The following is a 27260-nucleotide window of genomic DNA, read 5'->3' as shown; positions in this document are numbered from 1 at the left end:
CTTCTGAGTGACGACGAAGAATAGCTCACATACCGGTATGTATATATTTTGTAACCTAATTTGAGTTCTTGTTTTCTTTTGTTACAAATATAGTTGTATATTTCTAGTATATTTGACTACTGTGATTGAAACAACAATTTATGTGTTGCGTCAGTTATGATAACATATTTAATTAAACGTTAGCGCATTTTATATGTATGTTGTTGCAAGCGATGCGTCATTTAATTAAGACAATATAGCAATTACGTATGAGACAAATTTTATTAATATTTTATTACCCTCCCCCCCCCCCCTTACTGGCTTATTGCACCATTCAAAGCATGAAATTTCCCAGTACACCCCTAGTAAAATCAGTTTTAGCGACTTTTGATATTGAATCTAGCGACCCGTATTTTAGTTTCAGTGGGGTCTACAGCCACAAAATATGAGAACGACACCACAGCCTAACATACGAGGTGCATTCAAGTTCTAAGGCCTCCAATTATTTTTCTAATTAACTACTCACCCGAAATCGATGAAACTGGCGTTACTTCTCGACGTAATCGCCCTGCAGACGTACACATTTTTCACAACGCTGACGCCATGATTCCATGGCAGAGGCGAAGGCTTCTTTAAGAGTCTGTTTTGACCACTTGAAAATCGCTGAGGCAATAGCAGCACGGCTGGTGAATGTGCGGCCATGGAGAGTGTCTTTTATTGTTGGAAAAAGCCAAAAGTCACTAGGAGCCAGGTCAGGTGAGTAGGGAGCATGAGGAATCACTTCAAAGTTGTTATCACGAAGAAACTGTTGTGTAACGTTAGCTCGATGTGCGGGTGCGTTGTCTTGGTGAAACAGCACACGCGCAGCCCTTCCCGGACGTTTTTGTTGCAGTGCAGGAAGGAATTTTTTCTTCAAAACATTTTTGTAGGATGCACCTGTTACTGTAGTGCCCTTTGGAACGCAATGGGTAAGGATTACTCCCTCGCTGTCCCAGAACATGGACACAATCATTTTTTCAGCACTGGCGGTTATCCGAAATTTTTTTGGTGGCGGTGAATCTGTGTGCTTCCATTGAGCTGACTGGCGCTTTGTTTCTGGATTGAAAAATGGCATCCACGTCTCATCCATTGTCACAACCGACGAAAAGAAAGTCCCATTCATGCTGTCGTTGTGCATCAACATTGCTTGGCAACATGCCACATGGGCAGCCATGTGGTCGTCCGTCAGCATTCGTGGCACCCACTTGGATCACACTTTTCGCATTTTCAGGTCGTCATGCAGGATTGTGTGCACAGAACCCACAGAAATGCCAACTCTGGAGGCGATCTGTTCAACAGTCATTCGGCGATCCCCCAAAACAATTCTCTCCACTTTCTCGATCATGTCGTCAGACCGACTTGTGCGAGCCTGAGGTTGTTTTGGTTTGTTGTCACACGATGTTCTGCCTTCATTAAACTGTCGCACCCACAAATGCACTTTCGACACATCCATAACTCCATCACCACATGTCTCCTTCAACTGTCGATGAATTTCAATTGGTTTCACACCACGCAAATTCAGAAAACGAATGATTGCACACTGTTCAAGTAAGGAAAACGTCGCCATTTTAAGTATTTAAAACAGTTCTCATTCTCGCCGCTGGCGGTAAAATTCCATCTGCCGTACGGTGCTGCCATCTATGGGACGTATTGACAATGCATGCGGCCTCATTTTAAAACAATGCGCATGTTTCTATCTCTTTCCAGTCCGGAGAAAAAAAAATCGGAGGCCTTAGAACTTGAATGCACCTCGTAAGGCACAACACTGCGAGTTTTCTTTTCTTACCCACAACAATAGCAGCGCGCTAAGCGGACTGCACACGACACTTCTAAATACATCAAGTGAGGGCGAATACTATGGCTTATATTGATTTGTAACTTAATTTATATAATAGCGAGTGTCTGTAGTGCCATAAAAACTGACAACCACTAAAAAATGACGACAAATTAGTCATTCTTCAGTTTCCTAAGCACCCCGACAGGTATGAAACAGAACATTACAGGACAGTTTATTTACGGTTCTCTTATAACGTATAGATATTTACTGAAGAATATCGTTTTTCTTTAACAACAAAAAATTGCTAGTTAACACCAGAAAGCCTGATGTTTCGCATAAAGACATTCTATATCTTCCCAACAATGTCGAGGTTTATTAGATGCAGTTTCAGCCAAATCAATGAATGTGTAAAGTAGAAAACATGTATGGAATATAATACCTTCATTATTATGCGTTCCAAATAAGCCATCACATTTGAAGCTGAAGGGAAAACCATACAGACGTGATGATAAAACGTCACAAGCAATAAAACTGCTTCTGGACACAGAAGAAACCATTTCCACAACTATTGTTATATCTGAGGCACAAATGGCAAGATTCCCTTTTGAAGCAAAAGTAATTACGTTTAAAAAACTATTTGCATATCAGAAAATTGAGTGAGGTGAAAGAAATGGGCGAATCATTAGATTCTATAAAATTTCTTTGCATGGCAAAGAAAGCGTCTATCATCATGAAGAACAAACAACAACTGAAATATATACAGGGTGATCAAAAAGTCAGTATAAATTTGAAAACTTAATAAACCACGGAATAATGTAGATAGAGAGGTGAAAATTGACACACATGCTTGGAATGACATGGGGTTTTATTCGAACCAAAAAAAAAAAGTTCACAAAATGTCCGACAGATGGCGCGTGAAAGATATCTCGCGCGCGTCGTTTGGTGATGATCGTGTGCTCAGCCGCCACTTTCGTCATGCTTGGCCTCCCAGGTCCCCAGACCTCAGTCCGTGCCATTATTGGCTTTGGGGTTACCTGAAGTCTCAAGTGTATCGTGATCGACCGACATCTCGAGGGATGCTGAAAGACAACATCCGACGCCAATGTCGCACCATAGCTCCGGACATGCTTTATAGTGCTGTTCACAACAGTATTCCTCGACTACAGCTATTGTTGAGGAATGATGGTGGACATATTGAGCATTTCCTGTAAAGATCATCATCTTTGCTTTGTCTTACTTTGTTACATCAATTATTGCTATTCTGATCAGATGAAGCGCCATCTGTCGGACTTTTTTTTAACTTTTGTATTTTTTGGTTCTAATAAAACCCCATGTCATTCCAAGCATGTGTGTAAATTTGTACCTCCCTATATACATTATTCCGTGATTTATTCAGTTTTCAAATTTATAGTGACTTTTTGGTCACCCGGTACTTCTCATGCCTGAAATGTGTGTTTATTTTCTCTTGCTTTCAGCAAAATAAGCTTAAATGATACACATATTCGCAAATATTTCTTCATGAGTAAGTTGTAGTTTACATCACTGAATCAGAGAGATTCGAAATTTTCTACATTTATCTTGCTGTCATTCATTTCTTCTGATATTACAAAAACATTTGAAGGCAAAAAATAAAATTCGTATTTCGCAAAATCACATAAAAAAGCGATAAAAACAAATATTATCTTTACGGTGCTTGTGATTGTGCTTTCTCACCGTTTGGAGAGCTGCTGCCTCTCCCTCTCCAGTTGTCAAATCGCAACAACTCCCGTCGCACAAAGTGTCGTGACTGTATGTATTAGACTATGGCGACACCTCGTGGCCTATTGATCAGAGATACACTTGACCGGAAGGATAAGCTCTTTGTATATTCTTTGTTAGCCACGAAGAGAGATAATGCAATATTTGAGTTGACAGGAACTGAAATAAGGAATACTGTTTCTTTATTGTGTGCGAGATTCACAGAGACGCCAACAACCTAATTAACTAAATAGATAAAACGGTGCAGAGTCACAGCTACATCTACTGGCTTCTAGGGGTAACAAAATTTGATTTTCATTATGTCATCTAATTAGTGACCGAATTCAAAGAATAAAAACGCTGTCGTAATCTACCCATTAAGAGTTATACTTTTACTGTAAGGGTGACGGAAAATAACGCCAAGACCAAAAAATAATTAATGCAGCGTTACAAAATTTTAGCAATACGCTCGTCTAGGTAACATATTTAAGCGATTTACATTGCTCGATTACAGCTCAATATAAGCGCGAGATAAGCCATTGCAAATATAAAATGCTGATACATTGACAACCGGTGTAACCGCTACATTGTTGAATGCAAGCATGCACACGTACGTGCATTGAGTTGTACAGATGGCGGATGTCAGTCTGCGGAATGGAATTCCATGCCTGGTCAACTTTGTCAATCAATACAGCGACGGCTAATGCTGTTTGTGGATGGCGCCGGAGTTGTCGTCCCATTATGAACCATATGCGCTCGACTTGGAGAAGGTAACATGTCGATGCTCTGTGGAGCATGTTGCGTTACAGCAGCGGTATGTGGGCGATCGTTATCCTGTTGGAAAATACCCCCTTGAATTCATGAATGAGAGCACAACATGTCGAATCAGCAGACTGACGTGCAAATTTCCAGTCAGGGCGCGTGGGATAGCCACGAGAGTGCTCCAGCTGTTATACAAAATCCCACCCCAGACCACAACTCCCGGTGTAGGTCCAGTATGTCTAGCACGCAAACAGGTTTGTTACAGACCCTTAACTGGCCTCATCCTAAACAACACACGGCCATCAATGGCACAGAGGCAAAACCAGCTTTCATCAGTTCGAACAACACGTGTTACCAAGATTCTCGACGTTCTTTTCGAGAAACACTATTGAGAAAAATTAGTGAATTGGCATTTGAAGCCGACTGCGGAACGATTCTACTGTCGCCAATATACAGGGTGTAAATTTTAAGTTTACAAACTAGAATAACTCGAAAAATAAGCTTCACACGAAAAAATGTGTAGAATCCAAAATTGATTATTTTCGAGGGGGACATCTGCTGGTGCTAAAATTAACCCGCCACCCCGGCGCCTTAGGGGTGGGGCGGGAGGCAACTTTAAAATTTCAAATGGGAACACCCATTTTTTATTGCAGAATGAGATTCTACATAAAAAACTAAGTACATTTTGTCTTAAACATTTGTTTCGATTCTCGGTAGGTAGGTGCTGTAATTCAAGAAAATCCATTTTCTCATTTTTGGGTAAAAAATGGTTACAAATAAGTAAAAAATAGTTATTTACGTCGTAAATTTTGATTCGCTAAAATAAAACCCTCCCTCTCTCCCCATATTGGGATGATTTGTTTGATAATTAAAAGTTGTGTGGCCTCGTGACCACGAAACAAACAAAACTTATCCGAATCTGTGGAAAAAATTAAAATTTGGGTCAACATTTCTAAAACTCTAATTTCTCTCTCTCAAACCCCACCCAATGGGGAGAGAGGGAGAGTTTTACCTTTAGCGAATCAAAGTTTACGAAGTAAATAAGAATGTTTTGCTTATCTGTAACCATTTTCACGCAAAAATGAGAACATGGATTTTCTTGAATTACAGCGCCAACTACCAAGGATCAAAACAAACGTTTAAGACAAAACGTACGTAGTTTTTTATGCAGAATCTGATTCTGCAATAAAAAATGGGGGTTCCCATTTGAAATTTTAAAGTTGCCTCCCGCCCCACCCCCAGGGGGCTGGGGTGGCGGGCTAATTTTAGCACCAGCAGATGTCCCACTCGAAAATAATCAACTTTGGATTCTACACATTTTTTCGTGTGAACCTTATTTTTCGAGTTATTCTGGTTTGTCAACTTAAAATTTGCGCGTAAGGACATCGAAGATACGATGCGAGAAACTAGGTCTCATACGGAGGCAATATAGATAGTAGTTTTTCCCTCGCTCTCTTTGCGAGTGGAACAGTAGGGAAATGACACGTAGTGGTACAGGGTTCCCTCCGCCACGCACCGTCCCATTGTTTGGGGAGTATCGATGCAGATGTAGTGAAACTTCAGTATCAGGCACAACGTTCTAATTTATTACTTCTTTACTACTACCTCTGTTCGTAAAACAGTTCGGAGACAGTATTCGCATATCCCACTGACTGTACCTGCAAAATTATACTATAGTACAACACACAGCTCAGGAGATGTGACGTCATAAACAGATGCATAAAAAACTTCAAACGAGGCGCAAATTACATCGACCAAATTCATCACGTGTTTGATAATGAGAGCACTTAGCAACTATGAACGAACTCCAAGCAAAATCCGAAACACTTTTGTAAGCTACTTCTCACTTACAGCCGCAAAAGATAATGAAAGAGAAACAGTTTTGCGTCTGCAACCATAAACTTTTTACATGCTTAATTCTATCATGGGTTATGGGAGATTCCTTAACCAAATTTGTGATAATGCGTCGTACGACTTTTGCACGCTCCTGGCATCTAGTGGTCGTCTGCTGCACCAGCTCTGCTTTCTGTCTCTAGTGAAATACAGCGTTTAAAACCGTAGAAAGTATAATGTTGTCTTAAGTAGCTTTGGGAAATATGCTTACCACCAAAATAACTTCTTCAAGAGGCGTGGGAAGTACACTTACCATAAAATTAATATTTTTATGGGTTCTGGGAAGCATAATTACCACCTACTTAGTGGTTTCACAAAGACAGTGAGAGTATGTCTTACCGCAACTCGGTATGACTGACGCGGTTCCAGGTATGTGAACAATCCTACAACAATCAGTTTCCGTTCGTCGTGAGATCACTTGTAGGTCGTTTCTGCAGGACATATTATTGTGACTTGCATCTGCTCGTTTCTTTATTGTGTAGTAAATGATGTTTCAACGAAGTTTTTAAACAGTGATAAGTAAATTAAAACGCAAAATGCTGTTTTTCATTTTTTCACTATTAGTGACCCAAAAGATGATAATGGGATACCCACTTTTTCCGTACTTTAAAAGCTCACAAAAGGGCGGTGGGAGTTATACATACCACCGTAGTTTCTGATCCCAAATCACAAGAATAAAATTATCAAACAATAAATGCACCTGGTCATAACTGTAATACGACACATAAGAAAGAAAGAAAATTACTTTGATGAGTCGCTTCGAAAAACGTCCCCTCCAGAGGGTTAAGGCCAAATATTGAACACATTATCTCATTTGTACAGTAATGAGACGTTTGCACTGGATGGTAATAATTAAAGTGCAGCTATTAACGAAGGTCTAGTGTGGGCTGCAATTATCATATGGCAAAGAAACGTGGTAGACATTCCAGTGCGTTAATGTGGAACAGATATACGCTGGAAAAAAATTAGTTCCAATTTCGGGCACCAGGTGCAAATCTGGTGCCGTACTGCACCTCGCAGACGTATCCACTGAACAAACTGTGTAAGCTGCGGTTCATAATAAACTCAACATTATGCGTTTCTCACTTGTTTGACCTTTTCTGCCCACATCCCTTTCCTAAACCATCACGTACAGAAACATTTCTATACGTCTTTCTTGTATCCATTGCGAAATATTTGCACCCGGAGGCCAAAACTGCTAATAGTTTTTCCAGTATTACACATCAGAATGACTAGGAAGTTTCGCTGCCATACGATAATTACGGCCCAAAGTGTACATCTATGAGTAGTTGAACTTTAATTATAACCATCTGGTAGCCGTTCTGTACATAGTAGTTTGATTGTTTAAGGAGGGACGTTCATGAAATTGAACTAAAATGTTATTTATCAATTTATTTTTTTGTTTATTGGTAGAACTCATGCGCAATAAATTCCTTAAAAAGACATTAATGAAATCACATCCGAAGTACATGAAAAATAATTAAATGTCACCCAATTTTCGTGCCACGCCCACTTCTTGAAGCAAAACTTCAATACTGGCTTGGTGAACAACGATTCTGTGGATTACTTTCAGCCGAACTTGCACGGGAGTAATCTAGAAGGCTGCATTGGACACATCCAGAAGAGAATGGGCTCCCAATGAGGAAATCTGTGAGTGATATGAAGGACACAAGTTTGAAAGATGGAAACGGTATTGGTGGACACAACAGACTTCCAAAGATGATGATAGACACACTTCAAGTGCATTATGTAAAGGCTGTCAGACAGAACCTATCCAGTGTAAGTGACACGAAAATTGCGGTTTGTGCTACATATCTCCACATCATGTGAAGAGATGAACATCCCATTCATCATCTCTGTGACACATTAGCTTGCATAAATATCTACAGATTCATTCAGGTAAGAACTCCTACATTCACAGGAGGCGCTTCCAGATTGCATCCTGGATGTTGTCAAACCCACGTAATGATTTCTGGCCGATCCTGAACTTCTAAAAACGTGTGTTCATGGCAAATCCCATAACCCAAATGAGTCTGTAAGTTCACTCATATGGAAATGATGCCCTAAAACCACATTTTCATCTTCTACAGTTGTCAAAATTGCAACTTTAGATGCATTTCTTGTGATTAATGATGAGACGTTGGGAGGATGAAGGAATTGGAGAGAATGGGCTTCAAGATAAGAAATTTCACTCAAGACATTGCGAGCAAAATAGGTTTACAGCGCCTCTCTGCAGCTGAAAAAGTTAGTTGAAGACCTGGTAAAGGAAAGAAGGCTGAAAACAAGAAACCAGCCTTGAAAGGAAAGCGGATCCTGAGTAATAATCTACAGCCACCTGAAGAAGTGACATAACAAAAAACCTTAGGTTGAACTTTACATTGCATTTCCTGAAAATTATATTTTTTAAAGTTTATGTACACTTTTCCAATGCCTGGTTGAGTTTAAAATTGCATTTCCTGAAAATTGTAGTTTGCAAGGTTTATGTACCTTTTTCTCATAATCTATGAAGACTAGAATTACGAAATTTTGTACACTTATTTCTGCAAGCGCAATAAATGTTGTCTTAACAGTAAATTTAGAAATTCTGAGTGTATGCTGAAATATAGGACAAAGTGATTGGAATTGTGCGTAAGTTTTATATAGTAATTACGCAGTTATAATTTTTAAAAAAATATTAAAATTCTCCTATTCGATATATTTACAACACCTCATGTGTGAAGCTCACTACATGCAAAGAGATGAAACACAGAAAATATTGTAGAAATATCTTGAAAAGTTTGTGAGAAAAAAGGTACGTATACTATTTTTTGAAGATAAATTTTTTTAATTCCATAAAAAGGAGTTCAATATACAACCAACCGGTCGAAAATAGCTGTTTGGTACACTGACTTAGGTTTCGACACCTTTAAGGATGTCTTCATCAGAATGAAGTTCCGAGAAACCGCAAAAATTACATCGCGGGAAAGCAATAGTTGGAGTCAAGAGCAGCCTAGCTTGTTGTTCAAAGCTAGGCATACGTGCCAAAGTCTGGAACGTGTTTTATTCTATTTTTTGACTTGAGCGTATCTGCTCTTAAGTCTGACCATTGCTTTCTCGCAATGTAATTTTACGGTTTCTCAAAATTTCATTCTGATGAAGACATCATTAGAGGTGTTGAAACCTGGATCAATTCGCCAATCAGTTATTTGCAACCGGTTGGCTTTGTGATTTCTATGTTGAAGCCAATATACTGTTGCTGAGAAACAGTCATGTTTAAAGCTGGAAGTTAAATATATATAATCCAAGGAACTCAACTGTAAATGTGCTAATTTCGTGTTAAGTATGGTACAAAATTTCATTGCCGTACCTTCAGAATTGTGGATTTGGTGCATATTTTTAAATACCGTGCGTTTATCATGAACTTCGCCATAAAAGACAATCGAGCTGGGCGCACGGGAGGTGGGGGTACTGGTATCTATTAATTGCGACATTTCTGAATACAGACGGACACCTTCGCACGCTGGCGAATGAAACCACGTCGAGAAACGTAGTGCAGCTGGTGTAGAAGACAAAGGATGAGGAGGAGGAGGAACGAAATAAACAGTACGTCACAAGATCCAGGAAGCGGATGACAGCGTGCGTCACAGGATGTCGTGTGGTCGGACAACTGGGCAAGCCGGTTCCAGTCTTAGCGAGAGACGCTTCTCATCGCACGCTGTCTGCTCACCCACTGCTACAGGTAGGCTACAACGACTCGTCGTCATAGTCATCATCATCATCATCATCATCATCGTCATGAGTGTCATCAGCCATTTGATATTCACTTTTCGATGTATTACAGTATTCAGCTACCTTTTAAGAATTGGCATATCACCAAAAGGTAGTATGCGACATTTTAAATGTGTATATAACAACTTAATTAGGTAAAGAACGGTTAAAATTACTATGTTAACATTACACATTTCTGCAATTACCATCTTCAGATTAATTAATTCATAACAGCCTCGTCACGATATACAAGAATTTCATTTATGCGTTTTCAACATCACGAAATCGTCTAAAATATGTCAATGGATGTTGTTGTTGTTGTTGTTGTTGTTGTTGTTGTTGTGGTCTTCAGTCCTGAGACTGGTTTGATGCAGCTCTCCATAATACTCTATCCTGTGCAAGCTTCTCCATCTCCCAGTACCTACTGCAACCTACATCCTTCTGAATCTGCTTAGTGTATTCATCTCTTCGTCTCCCTCTACGATTTTTACCCTCCACGCTGCCCTCCAATGCTAAATTTGTGATCCCTTGATGCCTCAGAACATGTCCTACCAACCGATCCCTCCTTCTAGTCAAGTTGTGCCACAAACTCCTCTTCTCCCCAATCCTATTCAGTACCTCCTCATTAGTTATGTGTTCTACCCATCCAATCTTGAGCATTCTTCTGTAGCACCACATTTCGAAAGCTTCTATTCTCTTCTTGTCCAAACTATTTATGGTCCATGTTTCATTTCCATACATGGCTACACTCCATACAAATACTTTCAGAAATGACTTCCTGACACTTAAATCAATACTGGATGTTAACAAATTTCTTATCTTCAGAAACGCTTTCCTTGCCATTGCCAGCCTACATTTTATATCCTCTCTACTTCGACCATCATCAGTTATTTTGCTCCCCAAATAGCAAAACTCCTTTACTACTTTAAGTGGATCATTTCTTAATCTAATTCCCTCAGCATCACCCGATTTAATTCGACTACGCTCTATTATCCTCGTTTTGCTTTTGTTGATGTTCATCTTATATCCTCCTTTCAAGACACTGTCCATTCCGTTCAACTGCTCTTCCAAGTCCTTTGCTGTCTCTGACACAATTACAATGTCATCGGCGAATCTCGAAGTTTTTATTTCTTCTCCATGGATTTTAATACCTGCTCCGAATTTTTCTTTTCTTTCCTTTACTGCTTCCTCAATATACAGATTGAACAACATCGGGGAGAGGCTACAACCCTGTCTCACTCCCTTCCCAACCACTACTTCCCTTTCATGCCCCTCGACTCTTATAACTGCTATCTGTTTTCTGTACAAATTGTAAATAGCCTTTCGCTCCCTGTATTTTACCCCTGCCACCTTCAGAATTTGAAAGAGAGTATTTCAATCAACATTGTCAAAAAGCTTTCTCTAAGTCTACAAATGCTAGAAACGTAGGTTTGCCTTTCCTTAATCTTTCTTCTACGATAAGTCGTAAGATCAGTATCGCCTCACGTGTTCCAACATTTCTACGGAATCCAAACTGATCTTCCCCGAGGTCGGCTTCTACCAGATTTTCTATTCGTCTATAAAGAATTCGCGTTAGTATTTTGGAGCTGCGACTTATTAAACTGGTAGTTCAGTAACTTTCACATCTGTCAACACCTGCTTTCTTTGGGATTGGAATTATTATATTCTTCTTGAAGTCTGATGGTATTTCGCCTGTCTCATACATCTCTCTCACCAGATGGTAGAGTTTTGTCAGGACTGGCTCTCCCAAGGCCGTCAGTAGTTCTAATGGAATGTTGTCTACTCCGGGGGCCTTGTTTCGACTCAGGTGTTTCAGTGCTCTGTCAAACTCTTCACGCAGTATCTTATCTCCCATTTCATCCTCATCTACATCCTCTTCCATTTCCATAATATTGTCCTCAAGTACATCGCCCTTCTATATCAATGGATGATAAAGGAGTCTAAAGTCTTTCCTGGATTACAGAAAAGTATTTCTATGAAACTGTGCTAGATACAGTAAGATATCCGCTTAGACATGTGGAAGTGTATCCATAAACAAAACTTTATTATGAGTTAAGTTACCATTTGCAACATACTGCAGCACATTAAAGAAAAAAGTTTTGCAGTAAGGTAAACACATTATGTAGATCATGTCACACAGTCATTCTATTTTACGATGTGATGACATGACGTTGGGACTCAATGACATGTTTCAGGCGACTTCATGATGTTCAAAGTGCATGACTGGAATTCTTACGTATCATGATGAAGCTGTTAGGGGATTCATCACAACTGAAGAGGGCAATCACTTGCCGAAAGTGGTAATGTGAACAATGCAGTTATTAAGCTATCTTCAAGTAATAAATTATTACATACGGTATTGAACTACACTCGCCTCTGTTGCTTCAAGCACGCTTTTCAAATGCCATCTAAGATGGACGAAACGCCTAAAATAAGAAGACTGGTCGCTTTTGAGCGGAAATGAACTTACGCACCACTGTTTTCTTCCTTTCCGCCCAGTATCTCTTCACTCGTCCAATGTACTTCTTTTTACATTCACGTCTGAATTTTATCAGGTCGGCTGTTCATCAAGTTTTGCTCTGTGAATTATGGAGCTATATTTTCTTCTATCTTGAATTATTTCGTCGCAGATCTTGTGTATTTTATTTAAAAAAATGGCTCTGAGCACTATGGGACTTAACATCTGAGGTCACCAGTCCCCTAGAACTTAGAACTACTTAAACCTAACTAACCTAGGGACATCACACACATCCATGCCCGAGGCAGGATTCGAACCTGCGACCGTAGCGGTCGCGCGGGTCCAGACTGAAGCGTGTATTTTTTTGCTTAAGGGATTTTATTAAGGTTGATAAATTGTTACGGGCTTTCCAACAGCCACAATCATTGGCGTAACTTATCTTTTCGGTATTTTCTATTTGTTTAACGTTTTATTCTTGCTTGGGATTTGTTTGCAATTTTAGCGGCAGTCATTTGTAATTAATTTTACTGGTAACACTCAGTTTGTTGATCTAGTTTGCAGTCACACCTAGTTGGTGCGACTTCTTACTTGTATTTGGGGACATGTATATTCCTGGTCTTAGGCCCTGTTCTTAATGGTATAAATTGATAAAGGTTTTTGTTAATGAGTTGATCCTGTTCAATTTCTTTAAATTATTGTGTGTGTGCTTATTCATTTTTGACAAGGTTTCTAAAAATGGTTCAAATGGCTCTGAGCACTATAAGACTTAACTTCTGAGGTCATCAGTCGCCTAGAACTTAGAACTAATTAAACCTAACTAACCTAAGGACATCACACACATCCATGCCCGAGGCAGGATTCGAACCTGCGACCGTAGCGGTCACGCGGTTCCAGACTGAAGCGCCTAGAACCACACGGCCACACCGGCCGGCTGACAAGGTTTCTAATTTGTGATCATAATAATTGTTGTTATGCAATACAGTGTATTGAATGAAATGACAAATAACGAAATATGTGGTTCCATCTTACACGGATTTTTTCCTACAACTTAGCCCAACCTTTGTTTTTTTGGAAATTTGTGGTAAGGTCTTATGGGACCAAACTGCTGGGGTCATCAGTCCCTAAGGCTACACACTACTTAATCTAACTTAAGCTAATTTACGCTAAGGACGAAACAGACACTCATGACTCTCACCTGCAACGAGGGGAGCCGCACGGACAGTTGTTGTGAGGTATCAATTGCAAATTGTTGCTAATCTGTGTTTTCATCTTCTTTTGCCATAGCTGTTGCCTAACCCAAGCGGTACTTGTTGGTCACTCTAAGCTCATAAGCCCAAAACATCGGGAATCCGTACCATTTCTTATCCTAAATGGAACAAATATTAACTTCTCTCCCTCAGCAAAGAGTTTGGGAGTAATAATAGATGAAAATCTAAATTGGACAGAGCACGTAACTGCAGTGTGCAAAATAGCATTCATGTCCTAGAAAAATATAAAAAAAAACTCTTCCCTTTCGATCTGAAAAAGAAATTAGTACAAACGCTTATACTCCCAATCATTGACTACAGCGATATCATCCTACAAGGCCTCTCTCAGGAAAATTCGCGACATCTGGAACTAGTCATGAATGCCTGCGTCCGACATATCTGTGACGTTCGACTTTTTGATCACATTTCACCAGCATATGCAAAATTGTCCTGGGTGCGTACAGACAAACGCAGAGATTTCCATACACTCTGTCTTATCTACCGCCTCATAAATGTACATTGTCCCTCATATCTCTCCTCGTCCTTAACGCTTATGTCGGAACAACGTGACAGAAACACACGTTCCCATCATAACAAAACCCTCTCTGTTCCACTGCATCGCTCAGTCACCTTCACCAAGTCCTTTACAGTGCGGCAACCCGACTCTGGAATAACCTACCTCGTTATGTTAGAGAACTTAAAAACATGTCCGGCTTCAAAAAACAGTTAATGACGTATCTACTAAAGCAACAGTAATGCCTTGCTCTGTACATTAATACACTTCACCTCATTACTTCCCTCTTTCCCCCTCCTTAAATCTCCCTTCCACAAAACTCGCTATACTAGTAAACTCTCACCTGAAGATGGCGGCCAGTTGGACCGCGGAAATATTGTGTCATGATCCGGCAGCACACCCGAGAAGAATATTATCTAGTAAACATCCACTTTACAGACCAAGATATTAATGTACATCTGGACAAATCTTCATTACTATTGCCAATTTTTCTCATGTTTATCATTATTATTTGACTTTTTTTACTGTTACTATTATTGCTTTTATCATAATTTGTATGTATAGCACCTGTTGTAAAAATACTGCCAGCACTTACTTTGTTAGGTCTTAGTCATTACTCTTTATTCATATTGTCGCTAGAGTAATCTAATTTTCTTATTTAATCTATTGTCATGATGTAACTCTGATGTGTGAAATGCTGCATGTGTGGAACACTGGTCCGATGTAAGAGAGGGCCTGATGGCCCTAATCCGATCAGGTTAAATAAATAAATAAAATAAAATATTTGGCCCTGCGATAAAGCTGTAAAGTTGCTATATGCAAAGAAGTTACCTCATACCAGCAATTACACTCGGCGCTGAAGGTCCTCTTCCTGTTACATTTATATGTTTCACGTGAAGTGCTTTTAGTGAATACAACAGATAGTTTCCCTATATCGCATGACACAAATGCAGAGACGATATCTTGGAAAAGGACACGGCTGACAACGTTTCCACACGGGCTTGCACTCCGTCTCTAGTGACCCCGTCGTCGACGGTCCGGTATACGCTGACCCTCGTCCCTTATCGCCCGTCTCCTGTTTCAGGCAGCACGGTCGAGCACGATGGGCCTCGTTCCAAAGTTCTCCATGGGCTGCTTCTGCTGCACTCTCAAGACGGGCAGCTTCGTCACCGCCGTCTTCCTACTGGTAAGCATGTTCCCATGGTTTTGTGAACTATGCCGCAAGAACTTGATGTACTTCAAGGACGGCATCAATAAACCACCGGGCGATGATGTAATAGGTATGTATTTACAGGGTGTTACAAAAAGCTACGGCCAACCTTTCAGGAAACATTCCTCACACACAAAGAGAGAAAATATGTTATGTGGACATGTGTCCGGAAACGCTTACTTTCCATGTTAGAGCTCATTTTATTACTTCTCTTCAAAGCACATTAATCATGGAATGGAAACACACAGCAACAGAACGTACCAGCGTGACTTCAAACACTTTCTTACAGGAAATGTTCAAAATGTCCTCCATTAGCGAGGATACATGCATCCACCCTCCGTCGCATGGAATCTCTGATGCGCTGATGCAGCCCTAGAGAATGGTGTTTTGTATCAGAGCCGTCCACAATACGAGCACGAAGAGTCTCTACATTTGGTACCGGGCTTGCGTAAACAAGAGCTTTTAAATGCCCCCATAAATGTAAGTCAAGAGGGTTGAGGTCAGGAGAGCGTGGAGGCCATGGAATTGGTCCGCCTCTACCAATCCGTCGATCACCGAATCTGTTGTTGAGAAGCGTACGAACACTTCGACTGAAATGTGCAGGAGCTCCATCGTGCATGAACCACATGTTGAGTCGTACTTGTAAAGGCACATGTTCTAGCAGCACAGGTAGAGTATCCCGTATGAAATCATGATGACGTGCTCCATTGAGCGTAGGTGGAAGAACATGGGGCCCAGTCAAGACATCATCAACAATGCCTGCCCAAACGTTCACAGAAAATCTGTGTTGATGACGTGATTGCACAATTGCGTACGGATTCTCGTCAGCTCAAACATGTTGATTGTGTAAATTCACAATTTGATCACGTTGGAATGAAGCCTCATCCGTAAAGAGAACATTTGCACTGAAATGAGTATTGACACATTGCTGGATGAACCATTCGCAGAAGTGTACCCGTGGAGGCCAATCAGCTGCTGATAGTGCCTGTCTACACTGTACATGGTACGGAAACAACTGGTTCTCCCGTAGCACTCTCCATACAGTGACGTGGTCAACGTTACCTTGTACAGCATCAACTTCTCTGACGCAGACATTAGGGTTATCGTCAACTGCACGAAGAATTGCCTCATCCATTGCAGGTGTCCTCGTCGTTCTAGGTCTTCCCCAGTCGCGGGTCATAGGCTGGAATGTTCCGTGCTCCCTAAGACGCCGATCAATTGCTTCGAACGTCTTCCTGTGGGGACACTTTCGTTCTGGAAATCTGTCTCGGTACAAACGTACCGCGCCACGGCTATTGCCCCGTGCTAATCCATACATCAAATGGGCATCTGCCGACTCCGCATTTGTAAACATTGCACTGACTGCAAAACCATGTTCGTGATGAACACTAACCTGTTGATGCTACGTACTGATGTGCTTGATGATAGTACTGTAGAGCAATGAGTCGCATGTCAACACAAGCACCGAAGTCAACATTACCTTCCTTCAATTGAGCCAACTGGCGGTGAATCGAGGAAGTACAGAACATACTGACGAAAGTAAAATGAGTTCTAACATGGCAATTAAGCGTTTCCAGACACATGTCCACATAACATCTCTTCTTTATATGTGTGTGAGGAATGTTTCCTGAAAGTTTGGCCGTACCTTTTTGTAACACCATGTATAAACAACTTGTTTCGGTCAGGCGACAACACGTAATCTATGTTGTTGTTGTTGTTGTTGTTGTTGTTGTTGTTGTTGCGGTCTTCAGTTTAGAGACTGGTTCGATGCAACTCTCCACGCCACTCTATCCTGTGCAAGCTTCCTCATCTCCCAGTACCTACTGCAACCTACATCCTTCTGAATCTGCTTAATGTATTCATCTCTTGGTCTCCCTCTACGATTTTTACCCTCCACGCTGCCCTCCAGTACTAAACTGGTGATCCCTTGATGCCTCAGAATATGCTCTAACAACCGATCCCTTCTTCTAATCAAGTTGTGCCACAAATTTTTCTTCTCTCCTATTCAGTACCTCCTCATTAGTTATGTTATCTACCCATCTAATCTTCAGCATAGTTCTGTAGCTCCACATTTCGAAAGCTTCTATTCTCTTCTTGTCCAAACTATTTATCGTCCACGTTTCACTTCCATACATGGCTACACCCCATACAAATACTTTCAGAAACGACTTCCTGACTCTTAAATCGATACTCGATGTTAACAAATTTCTCTTCTTCAGAAACGGTTTCCTTGTCATTGCCAGTCTACATTTTATATCCTCACTACTTCGACCATCATCAGTTATCTTGCTCCCTAAATAGCAAAACTCATCTACTACTTTAAGCGTCTCATTTCCTAACCTAATTCCCTCAGCATCACCCGATTTAATTCGACTACATTCCATTATCTTCGTTTTGCTTTTCATGATGCTCATCTTATATGCTCCTTTCAAGACACTGTCCATTGCGTTCAACTGCTCTTCCAGGCCTTTGCTGTCTCTGACAGAATTACAGTGTCATCGGCAAACCTCAAAGTTTTTGTTTCTTCTCCATGGCATTTAATTCCTACTCCGAATTTTTCTTTTGTTTCCTTTATTGCTTGCTCAATATACAGATTGAATAACATCGGGGAGAGGCTGCAACCCTGTCTCACTCCCTTCCCAACCACTGCTTCTCTTTCATGCCCCTCGACTCTTATAACTGCCATCTGGTTTCTGTACAAATTGTAAATAGCCTTTCTCTCCCTGTATTTTACCCCTGCCACCTATAGAGTTTGAAAGAGAGTATTCATCTAATCTATACATTACCAAAAATGTATACGGAATAGTACATGTCACAATAATTAATGTGAGCTGTTGGGTATAGCATACACTAACTGATACCATTACATCGGTTAAAATAATGGTTCCCAGTCGATAAGTATAAGGAGCTTTCAAACGAAACGAAACGAGACAGACCGGATGAGGCGTGGCGTAGAGGTTGGTAACGGATGCACACGTGTTTTTACGGGTGGTTGTAATTAAAGTGCAGCTACTCTGAATACCGTGAATTCCTTCTTGGGGTGTTTACTTCGAAGACTTGTCAAGTCTTAGAAGCAAATACTCCAAAAACGAATTCACGGAATCCAGATGTCGATGGCTCCACTTCCGCAAGTATCGATACAGCAGATTGTTTACACATGGAGTGCATTCTGGCCTGAGGACGGCATTAATGAGATGCCGAAACTGGTCGTCTAAATAAAATAACTTATGAAAACAAACAGCTATTTGGCGATTGACGATTTCTTATAGAATAGTAAACAGTTTACATACTATTTTTTCAAAATGGTTCAAATGGCTCTGAGCACTATGGGACTCAACTGCTGTGGTCATAAGTCCCCTAGAACTTAGAACTACTTAAACCTAACTAACCTAAGGACAGCACACAACACCCAGCCATCACGAGGCAGAGAAAATCCCTGACCCCGCCGGGAATCGAACCCGGGAACCCGGGCGTGGGAAGCGAGAACGCTACCGTACTATTTTTTCATCTGTCTCGTTTTCATCCGGCTGCCGCCTGTGCATAATTAGCCAATGGCCTTGCTGCAGTGGTAACACAGGTTTCCATTAGATTACCGAAGTTAAGCGCTGTCGGGCTGGGCTTGCACTTGGATTGGTGACCAACTGGTCTGCCGAGCGCTTTTGGCAACCGGGGTGCACTCACCCTTGTGATGCAAACTGAGGAGCTACTTGATTGAGGAGTAGCGGCTCCGGTCTCGTAAGCTGACATACGGAAGGGAGAGCGGTGTGCTGACCACATGCCCCTCCCTATCCACATCCGGTGACGCTTGTAGCTTGAGGATGATACGGTAGAAGGTCGGTACCGTTGGGACTTCATGGCCTGTTCTGGCGGAGCTTAATTTTTATTCATAATTAATATTAGTATGGAAGGGTATAAATATCATTACGTAAGTGATTATTGTAGAATACAACGAAGTTCTACAGCGTACATATTATAGCTGTCGCCAACAATGCTTTGCAGAAAATACCTTAAAAGTAGAGGTCAAACGTGCCACTTCCGTGTGACTTCTCTCTATGTTTAATTGTGGCATAAAGCAATAGACAGTGTGTTCAAATGGCTCTGAGCACTATGCGACTTAACTTCTGAGGTCATCAGTCGCCTAGAACTTAGAACTAATTAAACCTAACTAACCTAAGGACATCACACACATCCATGCCCGAGGCAGGATTCGAACCTGCGACCGTAGCGGTCACTCGGTTCCAGACTGTAGCGCCTAGAACCGCACGGCCACTCCGGCCGGCTAATAGACAGTGTGTACTTTTGTTTATGTCTTATTGGAAGCTGCATTCTTCATTCGTAAATATTGTTTCAGTTAAAAGTATTTCATTAACATGATCTGGTCATTGTTCGATCCCAAAGTATATCATGAAATCGAAAGTATCCGGACACCCCCAAAAACATACTTTTTTATATTAGGTGCTTGTGCTGCCACATACTGGCAGGTACTCCATATCAACGACCTCAGTAGTCATTAGACATCGTGAGAGAGCAGAATGGGGCGTTCCCGGAACCCACGGACTTCCAACGTGGTCAGGTGATTGGGTGTCACTTGTGTCATACGTCTGTATGCGAGATTTCCACACCTAAGTATCCCTAGCTCAACTGCTTCCGATGTGATAGTGAAGTGGAAACGTGAAGGGACACGTACAGCACAAAAGCGTACAGGCCGACCTCGTCTGCTGACTGACAAGGACCGCAGACATTTGAAGAGAGTCGTAATGTGTAATAGGCAGACATCTATCAAGACCATCACACAAGAATTCCAAACTGCATCAGGTTCCACTGCAAGTACTATGACGATTAGGCGGGAGGTGACAAAACTTGGACTGGTCGAGTGGCTGCTCATGAGCTACACATCACGCCGGTAAATGCCAAACGACGCCTCGCATGGTGTAAGGAGCGTAAACATTGGACGACTGAACAGTGGAAAAACGTTGTGTGGAATGTTGAATCACGGTGCACAATGTAGCGATCCGATGGCAGGGTGTGGGTATGGTGAAGGCCCTGTGAACATCATCTGCCAGCGCATGTCGTGTTTTTCATTGAGGGTTCTTGCGCCCCTGGTTGTTTCGTGTGGCACTATCACAGCACAGGGCTACACTGATGTTTTAAGCACCTTCTTGCTTCCCACTGATGAAGAGAAATTCATGGATGACGATTGCATCTTACAACACGATCGAGCACCTGTTCATAATGCACGGCTAGTGGCGGAGTGGTTACACGACAATAACATCCCTGTAATGGACTGGCCTGCACAGAGTCCTGCCCTGAATCCTACAGAACACCTTTGGGATGTTATGGAGCGCCGACTTGGTGCCAGGCCTCACCGACCGACATCGACATCTCTCCTCAGTGCAGCACTCCGTGAAGAATGGGCTGCCATTCCCCAAGAAACCTTCCAGCATCTGATTGTTCGTATGTCAGCGAGAGTGGAAGCTGTCATCAAGGCTAAGGGTGGGCCAACACGGTACTGAATTCCAGCATAACCGATGGAGGGCGCCACGAACTTTTAACTCATTTTCAGCCAGGTGTCCGGATAGTTTTGATCACATAGTGTAGATCACCAAACTATATAAAGAGGAAATCAATTATACTCACCATAGCAGGTTTAAGAGTAAGGGAACGTGGGGCGCTTGCAAGGCGCAGGAGTTGGAAAAAAGGTTGACGAGAAATGCATGCTTGAACATAAATGCAGATGCCAGTCCAGCCTGCACATTGCATTGTTGTATTGGACCACGAACGGCAGCTGCGCAGTGTTGTCAATACGCTGTGCCATTCGTGGTCAGGGCGCTGTTCTGCGTATTTGTGAGTGCTTTATGTCGGAGCTAAGTGAACTGGAAGCGGGTACATCGTTGGTGCTAGTGTTGTAGATGCTTTCGTAACGAAGATACACGATGTCTGGAAAGTAGAAGACGAGATACTGGAAGAAGTAAAATAGTGGCGACGGGTCGTGACTCGTGCTCTGGTAGCTCAGGTGGTAGAACACTTGCCCGCGAAAGGAAAAGGTCCGGAGTTCGATTCTCGGTCCGGCACACAGTTTTAATCTTCCAGGAAGTTTTATAACAGTACACACTCCGCTGCAGAGTGAATATCTCATTGAGCATATGCATACTTATTTCCACGTGATGTCCAGAATTCCGCTGTATGAACTGCCTTATCATTGACGACAACCAGATCGTCCATCAAGACAGATGCTGCCACAGTTCCCTGCAGCTGAGTAGGTGCTCTAGGTCTTGAGGTTCGCAACACACACCTTGTCCTCCGAGATGTATCCATATTTCTTCATGTTTACCTAACACTGAGACTGGGTTCAAATGGCTCTGAGCACTATGGGACTTAACATCTGAGGTCATCAGTTCCCTAGATCTTAGAACTACTTAAACCTACTAACCTAAGGACATCACACACATCCATGCCCGAGGTACGATTCGAACCTGCGACCGTAGCGGTCGCCTGGTTCCAGACTGAAGAGCCTAGAACCGCTCGGCCACAGCGACCGGCTACACTGAGACTATTGAGCACCCTCCATGTCTCCTATGGGAGGTGGTGACCTGCAGCAAGTTCTTCTTTAGAGTCATCCCAATATTCCTCTGATGATGAACTACTCCACAGTTGTATTCTACGCGTTTCACGTAGTGTTGGTCCAAATGGTTCAAATGGCTCTGAGCACTGCTGTGGTCATTAGTCCCCTAGAACTTAGAACTACTTAAACCTAACTAACCTAAGGACATCACACACATCCATGCCCGAGGCAGGATTCGAACCTGCGACCGTAGCAGTTGCACGGTTCCGGACTGCGCGCCTAGAACCGCGAGACCACCGCGGCCGGCACGTAGTGTTGGAACTGATTGTGTTGTCTGCAGGCTACTTTTCCTCGATTTCAGTCTAGGTGCCTGATCTTTATGTCCAAAGAGGGTATGTTTTGTGTGTGTCTCCTGCTTCTATCTTTCCATTTCAGCTGCAGTTCCTTCGGATATCTGGAGGTGCTGCGCGCAAGAGAGAGTAGATTTTTTCAACCGTTTGCCCGCAGGCAGCCTGTGACAATGTGTCCTATTTCATTTAGGGCAATATTTACCTGTTTGGCATGACTGGAGTTCTGCCACACAGGTGCTGCATATTCTGCAGAGGAGAAGCACAAACGAAGGGCAGATGGCGGACGACATTCAGATGTGCTTCCCAGTTGTTGCCGGTCAGTTTTCGAATAACATTGCTGCTAGCACATTATTTCATTTTTATATCACTTTTTATATCTTTGTAGGTGAGGGAACGGTCCAACTTCACTCCCAGATATTTTGGAGTACCGCAGTGTGTGACCTCCCCAGCTTATGCTCAGTTTCCTCCTGGCCTCTCTGTTCCGTAAGTGGAATGCGCAGAACGGAGTTCTTGATGGGTTTGGCTTCGGGTAGTTACTATCACAATAGTCAGATAGTGTCTTAAGACCTGTTGTTAGTTTTCTGTGGAAGAACATTGACAACGATGTTTATTTCGTTAGATGCTGTATGACCGAGGCATAATTCGTCCAACCAAATAAAGTACCACACAGTCGCGGCAGCGGAAGAAGGCGCTGAATGCTTGAGTTTGAATACAAACCTGATGCGTCAAAAAAATGTTCAAATGTGTGTGAAATCGTATGGGACTTAACTGCCAAGGTCATCAGTCCCTAAGCTTACACACTACTGAACCTAAATTATCCTAAGGACAAACACACACACACCCATGCCCGAGGGAGGACTCGAACCTCCGCCGAGACCAGCCGCACGGTCCATGACTGCAGCGCCCAGGACCGCTCGCCTAATTCCGCGCGGCAAACCTGATACGTCAAGAATTTCTTGAATCATTTGTTCCAGAATGGCGCCGCGTTAAACTACGTTTTAGAGGGTGGTGTCTGTCATTTTGTTTCGCTTTTTTTCACTAATACCTATTTGCACGTGTTACAGGTGGGCAGCTGCGTCCAGGTCGGCTACTACGGTTTCCTGGTAACACACATGAATCCGCAGAAAATGTGCGTCCGATGTAAGTATCCGATAACTTTAAAACTACTCTTAAGTTTCAACCAATGTTACGAGCCGAAAGCGGGATTAGATCCATTACACAGGATTATTACAAATGATTGAAGCGATTTCACAGCTCTACAATAACTTTATTATTTGAGATATTTTCACAATGCTTTGCACACACATACAAAAACTCAAAAAGTTTTTTTAGGCATTCACAAATGTTCTATATGTGCCCCTTTAGTGATTCGGCAGACATCAAGCTGATAATCAAGTTTCTCCCACACTCGGCGCAGCATGTCCCCATCAATGAGTTCGAAAGCATCGTTGATTCGAGCTCGCAGCTCTGGCACATTTCTTGGTAGAGGAGGTTTAAACACTGAATCTTTCACATAACCCCACAGAAAGAAATCGCATGGGGTTAAGTCGGGAGAGCGTGGAGGCCATGACATGAATTGCTGATCATGATCTCCACCACGACCGATCCATCGGTTTTCCAACCTCCTGTTTAAGAAATGCCGAACATCATGATGGAAGTGCGGTGGAGCACCATCCTGTTGAAAGATGAAGTCGGCGCTGTCAGTCTCCAGTTGTGGCATGAATCAATTTTCCAGCATGTCCAGATACACGTGTCCTGTAACGTTTTTTTCGCAGAAGAAAAAGGGGCTGTAAACTTTAAACCGTGAGATTGCACAAAACACGTTAACTTTTGGTGAATTGCGAATTTGCTGCACGAATGCGTGAGGTTTCTCTACCGCCCAGATCCGCACATTGTGTCTGTTCACTTCACCATTAAGAAAAAATGTTGCTTCATCACTGAAAACAAGTTTCGCACTGAACGCATCCTCTTCCATGAGCTGTTGCAACCGCGCCGAAAATTCAAAGCGTTTGACTTTGTCATCGGGTGTCAGGGCTTGTAGCAATTGCAAACGGTAAGGCTTCTGCTTTAGCCTTTTCCGTAAGATTTTCGAAACCGTCGGTTGTGGTACGTTTAGCTCCCTGCTAGCTTTATTCGTCGACTTCCGCGGGCTACGCGTGAAACTTGCCCGCACGCGTTCAACCGTTTCTTCGCTCACTGCAGGCCGACCCGTGGATTTCCCCTTACAGAGGCATCCAGAAGTTTTAAACTGCGCACACCATCGCCGAATGGAGTTAGCAGTTGGTGGATCTTTGTTGAACTTCGTCCTGAAGTGTCGTTGCACTGTTATGACTGACTGATGTGAGTGCATTTCAAGCACGACATACGCTTTCTCGGCTCCTGTCGCCATTTTGTCTCACTGCGCTCTGGCGGCAGAAACCTGAAGTGCGGCTTCAGCCGAACAAAACTTTATGACTTTTTCTACGTATCTGAAGTGTGTCGTGACGATATGTCAATGAATGGAGCTACAGTGAATTTATGAAATCGCTTCAATCATTTGTAATAGCCCTGTATCAGCCATACTCCAGCAGTACAATTTTTTCCATTGGTAAAATCTGCATTGTTTTTCTAAAAATTAATCAAAAGAATGGCAGAGTGGGCCATAACAAGCAACTTTGACATAGCAACACATGTCCGCATAGCATCATCCGTCAGCGCACGGACCGTGGTTTCGAAAGTCAACGTTAAGCGTGCCCAGTTCAACGCTCAGAAACGATGCGACCTACACATATGATACGTGTGCCTCGGGGTGGCATACGCGATCGCAGCGCTTTCCAGCGGCAGTTGCCGGCTGTAAATGGCTCGCACCTCGCACTGTCTGTGAAACGGACAGGAGTAAAATTTCTACGTTAGCTGTATTAACCCTTTCAGATGCGATTTTTTTTCTGGAGGAAGGAATAATTTTAGTTATGTGGTAACGCTCTTAGGTAATATTTAATGGATTTTAGAGGCTAGATTTATACAAAAATATGTACCCATTTTCAAATCATACTTTGTACACTTGGCTTCATTTTACGGACTAAAATAACTAATTATAAAATATCATCTATCATAAAATGATCATTCAGTAACTACCAGACGAAATAAAAACAACATTAAAAAAATGGTTCAACTGGCTCTGAGCACTATGGGACTTAACTTATGAGGTCATCAGTCCCATAGAACTTAGAACTACTTAAACCGAACTAACCTAAGGACATCACACACATCCATGCCCGAGGCAGGATTCGAACCTGCGACCGCAGCGGTCGCGCGGGTCCAGACTGTAGCGCCTAGAACCGCTCGGCCACTCAGGCCGTCCAACAATATTCAATTATACAGTGGAATATAGTGCACCAAGCACATCCGTGTACTATGGTTGGTTGGTTGCTGGCGTCCCCCAGCGTTGCACTATACAGGGTGTTACAAAAAGGCACGGCCAAACTTTCAGGAAACATTCCTCACACACAAATAAAGAAAACATGTTATGTGGACATGTGTCCGGAAACGCTTAATTTCCATGTTAGAGCTCATTTTACTTTCGTTAGGATGTACTGTACTTCCTCGATTCACCGCCAGTTGGCCCAATTGAAGGAAGGTAATGTTGACTTCGGTGCTTGTGTTGACATGCAACTCATTGCTATACAGTACTAGCATCAAGCACATCAGTACGTGGCATCAACAGGTTAGTGTTCATCACGAACGTGGTTTTGCAGTCAGTGCAATGTTTACAAATGCGGAGTTCAAATGGTTCAAATGGCTCTGAGCACTATGGGACTTAACATCTGTGGTCATCAGTCCCCTAGAACTTAGAACTACTTAAACCTAACTAACCTAAGGACATCACACACATCCATGCCCGAGGCAGGATTCGAACCTGCGACCGTAGCAGTCCCGCGGTTCCGGACTGAGCGCCTGAACCGCAATGCGGAGTCGGCAGATGCCAATTTGATGTATGGATTAGCACGGGGCAATAGCCGTGGCGCGGTACGTTTGTACCGAGACAGATTTCCAGAACGAAAGTGTCCCGACAGGAAGACGTTCGAAGCAATTGGTCGGCGTCTTATGGAGCACGGAACATTCCAGCCTATGACCCCCGACTGGGGAAGACCTAGAACGACGAGGACACCTGCAATGGATGAGGCAATTCTTCGTGCAGTTGACGATAACCCTAATGTCAGCGTCAGAGAAGTTGCTGCTGTACAAGGTAACGTTGACCACGTCACTGTATGGAGAGTGCTACGGGAGAACCAGTTGTTCCCGTACCATGTACAGTGTGGGCAGGCACTATCAGCAGCTGATTGGCCTCCACGGGTACACTTCTGCGAATGGTTCATCCAACAATGTGTCAATCCTCATTTCAGGGCAAACGTTCTCTTTACGGATGAGGTTTCATTCCAACGTGATCAAATTGTAAATTTTCACAATCAACGTGTGTGGGCTGACGAGAATCCGCACGCAATTGTGCAATCACGTCATCAACACAGATTTTCTCTGTACATTTGGGCAGCACGTCATCATGATTTCATACGGTATACTCTACCTGTGCTGCTAGAACATGTGCCTTTACAAGTACGACAGAACATGTGGTTCATGCACGATGGAGCTCCTGCACATTTCAGTCGAAGTGTTCGTACGCTTCTCAACAACAGATTCGGTGACCGATGGATTGGTAGAGGCGGACCAATTCCATGGCCTCCACGCTCTCCTGACCTCAACCCTCTTGACTTTCATTTATGGGGGCATTTGAAAGCTCTTGTCTACGCAGGTCCGGTACCAAATGTGGAGACTCTTCGTGCTCGTATTGTGGACGGCTGTGATACAATACGCCATTCTCCAGGGCGGCATCAGCGCATCAGGGATTCCATGCGACAGAGGGTGGATGCATGTATCCTCGCTAACGGAGGACATTTTGAACATTTCTTGTAACAAAGTGTTTGAAGTCACGCTGGTGCGTTCTGTTGCTG

The 27260-nt window shown here is 42.6% G+C and overlaps 1 protein-coding gene across 2 annotated transcripts in view; it reads left to right on the top strand.

The window, feature by feature from the left end:
- Window positions 1-9779: 9779 nt before the first annotated feature.
- LOC126425063 (uncharacterized) overlaps window positions 9780-27260 on the top strand; it is a 60315-nt gene continuing 42834 nt past the window's right edge. For both annotated transcript variants that reach the window (XM_050087974.1, XM_050087973.1), the window contains exons 1-3: window positions 9780-9905; window positions 15238-15339; window positions 23340-23415. In XM_050087974.1, the coding sequence (XP_049943931.1) occupies window positions 9795-9905; window positions 15238-15339; window positions 23340-23415 (289 nt within the window). In that variant the 5' untranslated portion in view covers window positions 9780-9794. The remainder of the gene's footprint in view (window positions 9906-15237; window positions 15340-23339; window positions 23416-27260) is intronic.

Source organism: Schistocerca serialis, chromosome 10 (genome assembly GCF_023864345.2).
Source record: "Schistocerca serialis cubense isolate TAMUIC-IGC-003099 chromosome 10, iqSchSeri2.2, whole genome shotgun sequence".
Taxonomy (NCBI): domain Eukaryota; kingdom Metazoa; phylum Arthropoda; class Insecta; order Orthoptera; family Acrididae; genus Schistocerca; species Schistocerca serialis.
The sequence above is the reverse complement of the archived record's forward strand: the minus strand, read 5'-3'. Positions and strand labels throughout refer to the sequence as shown.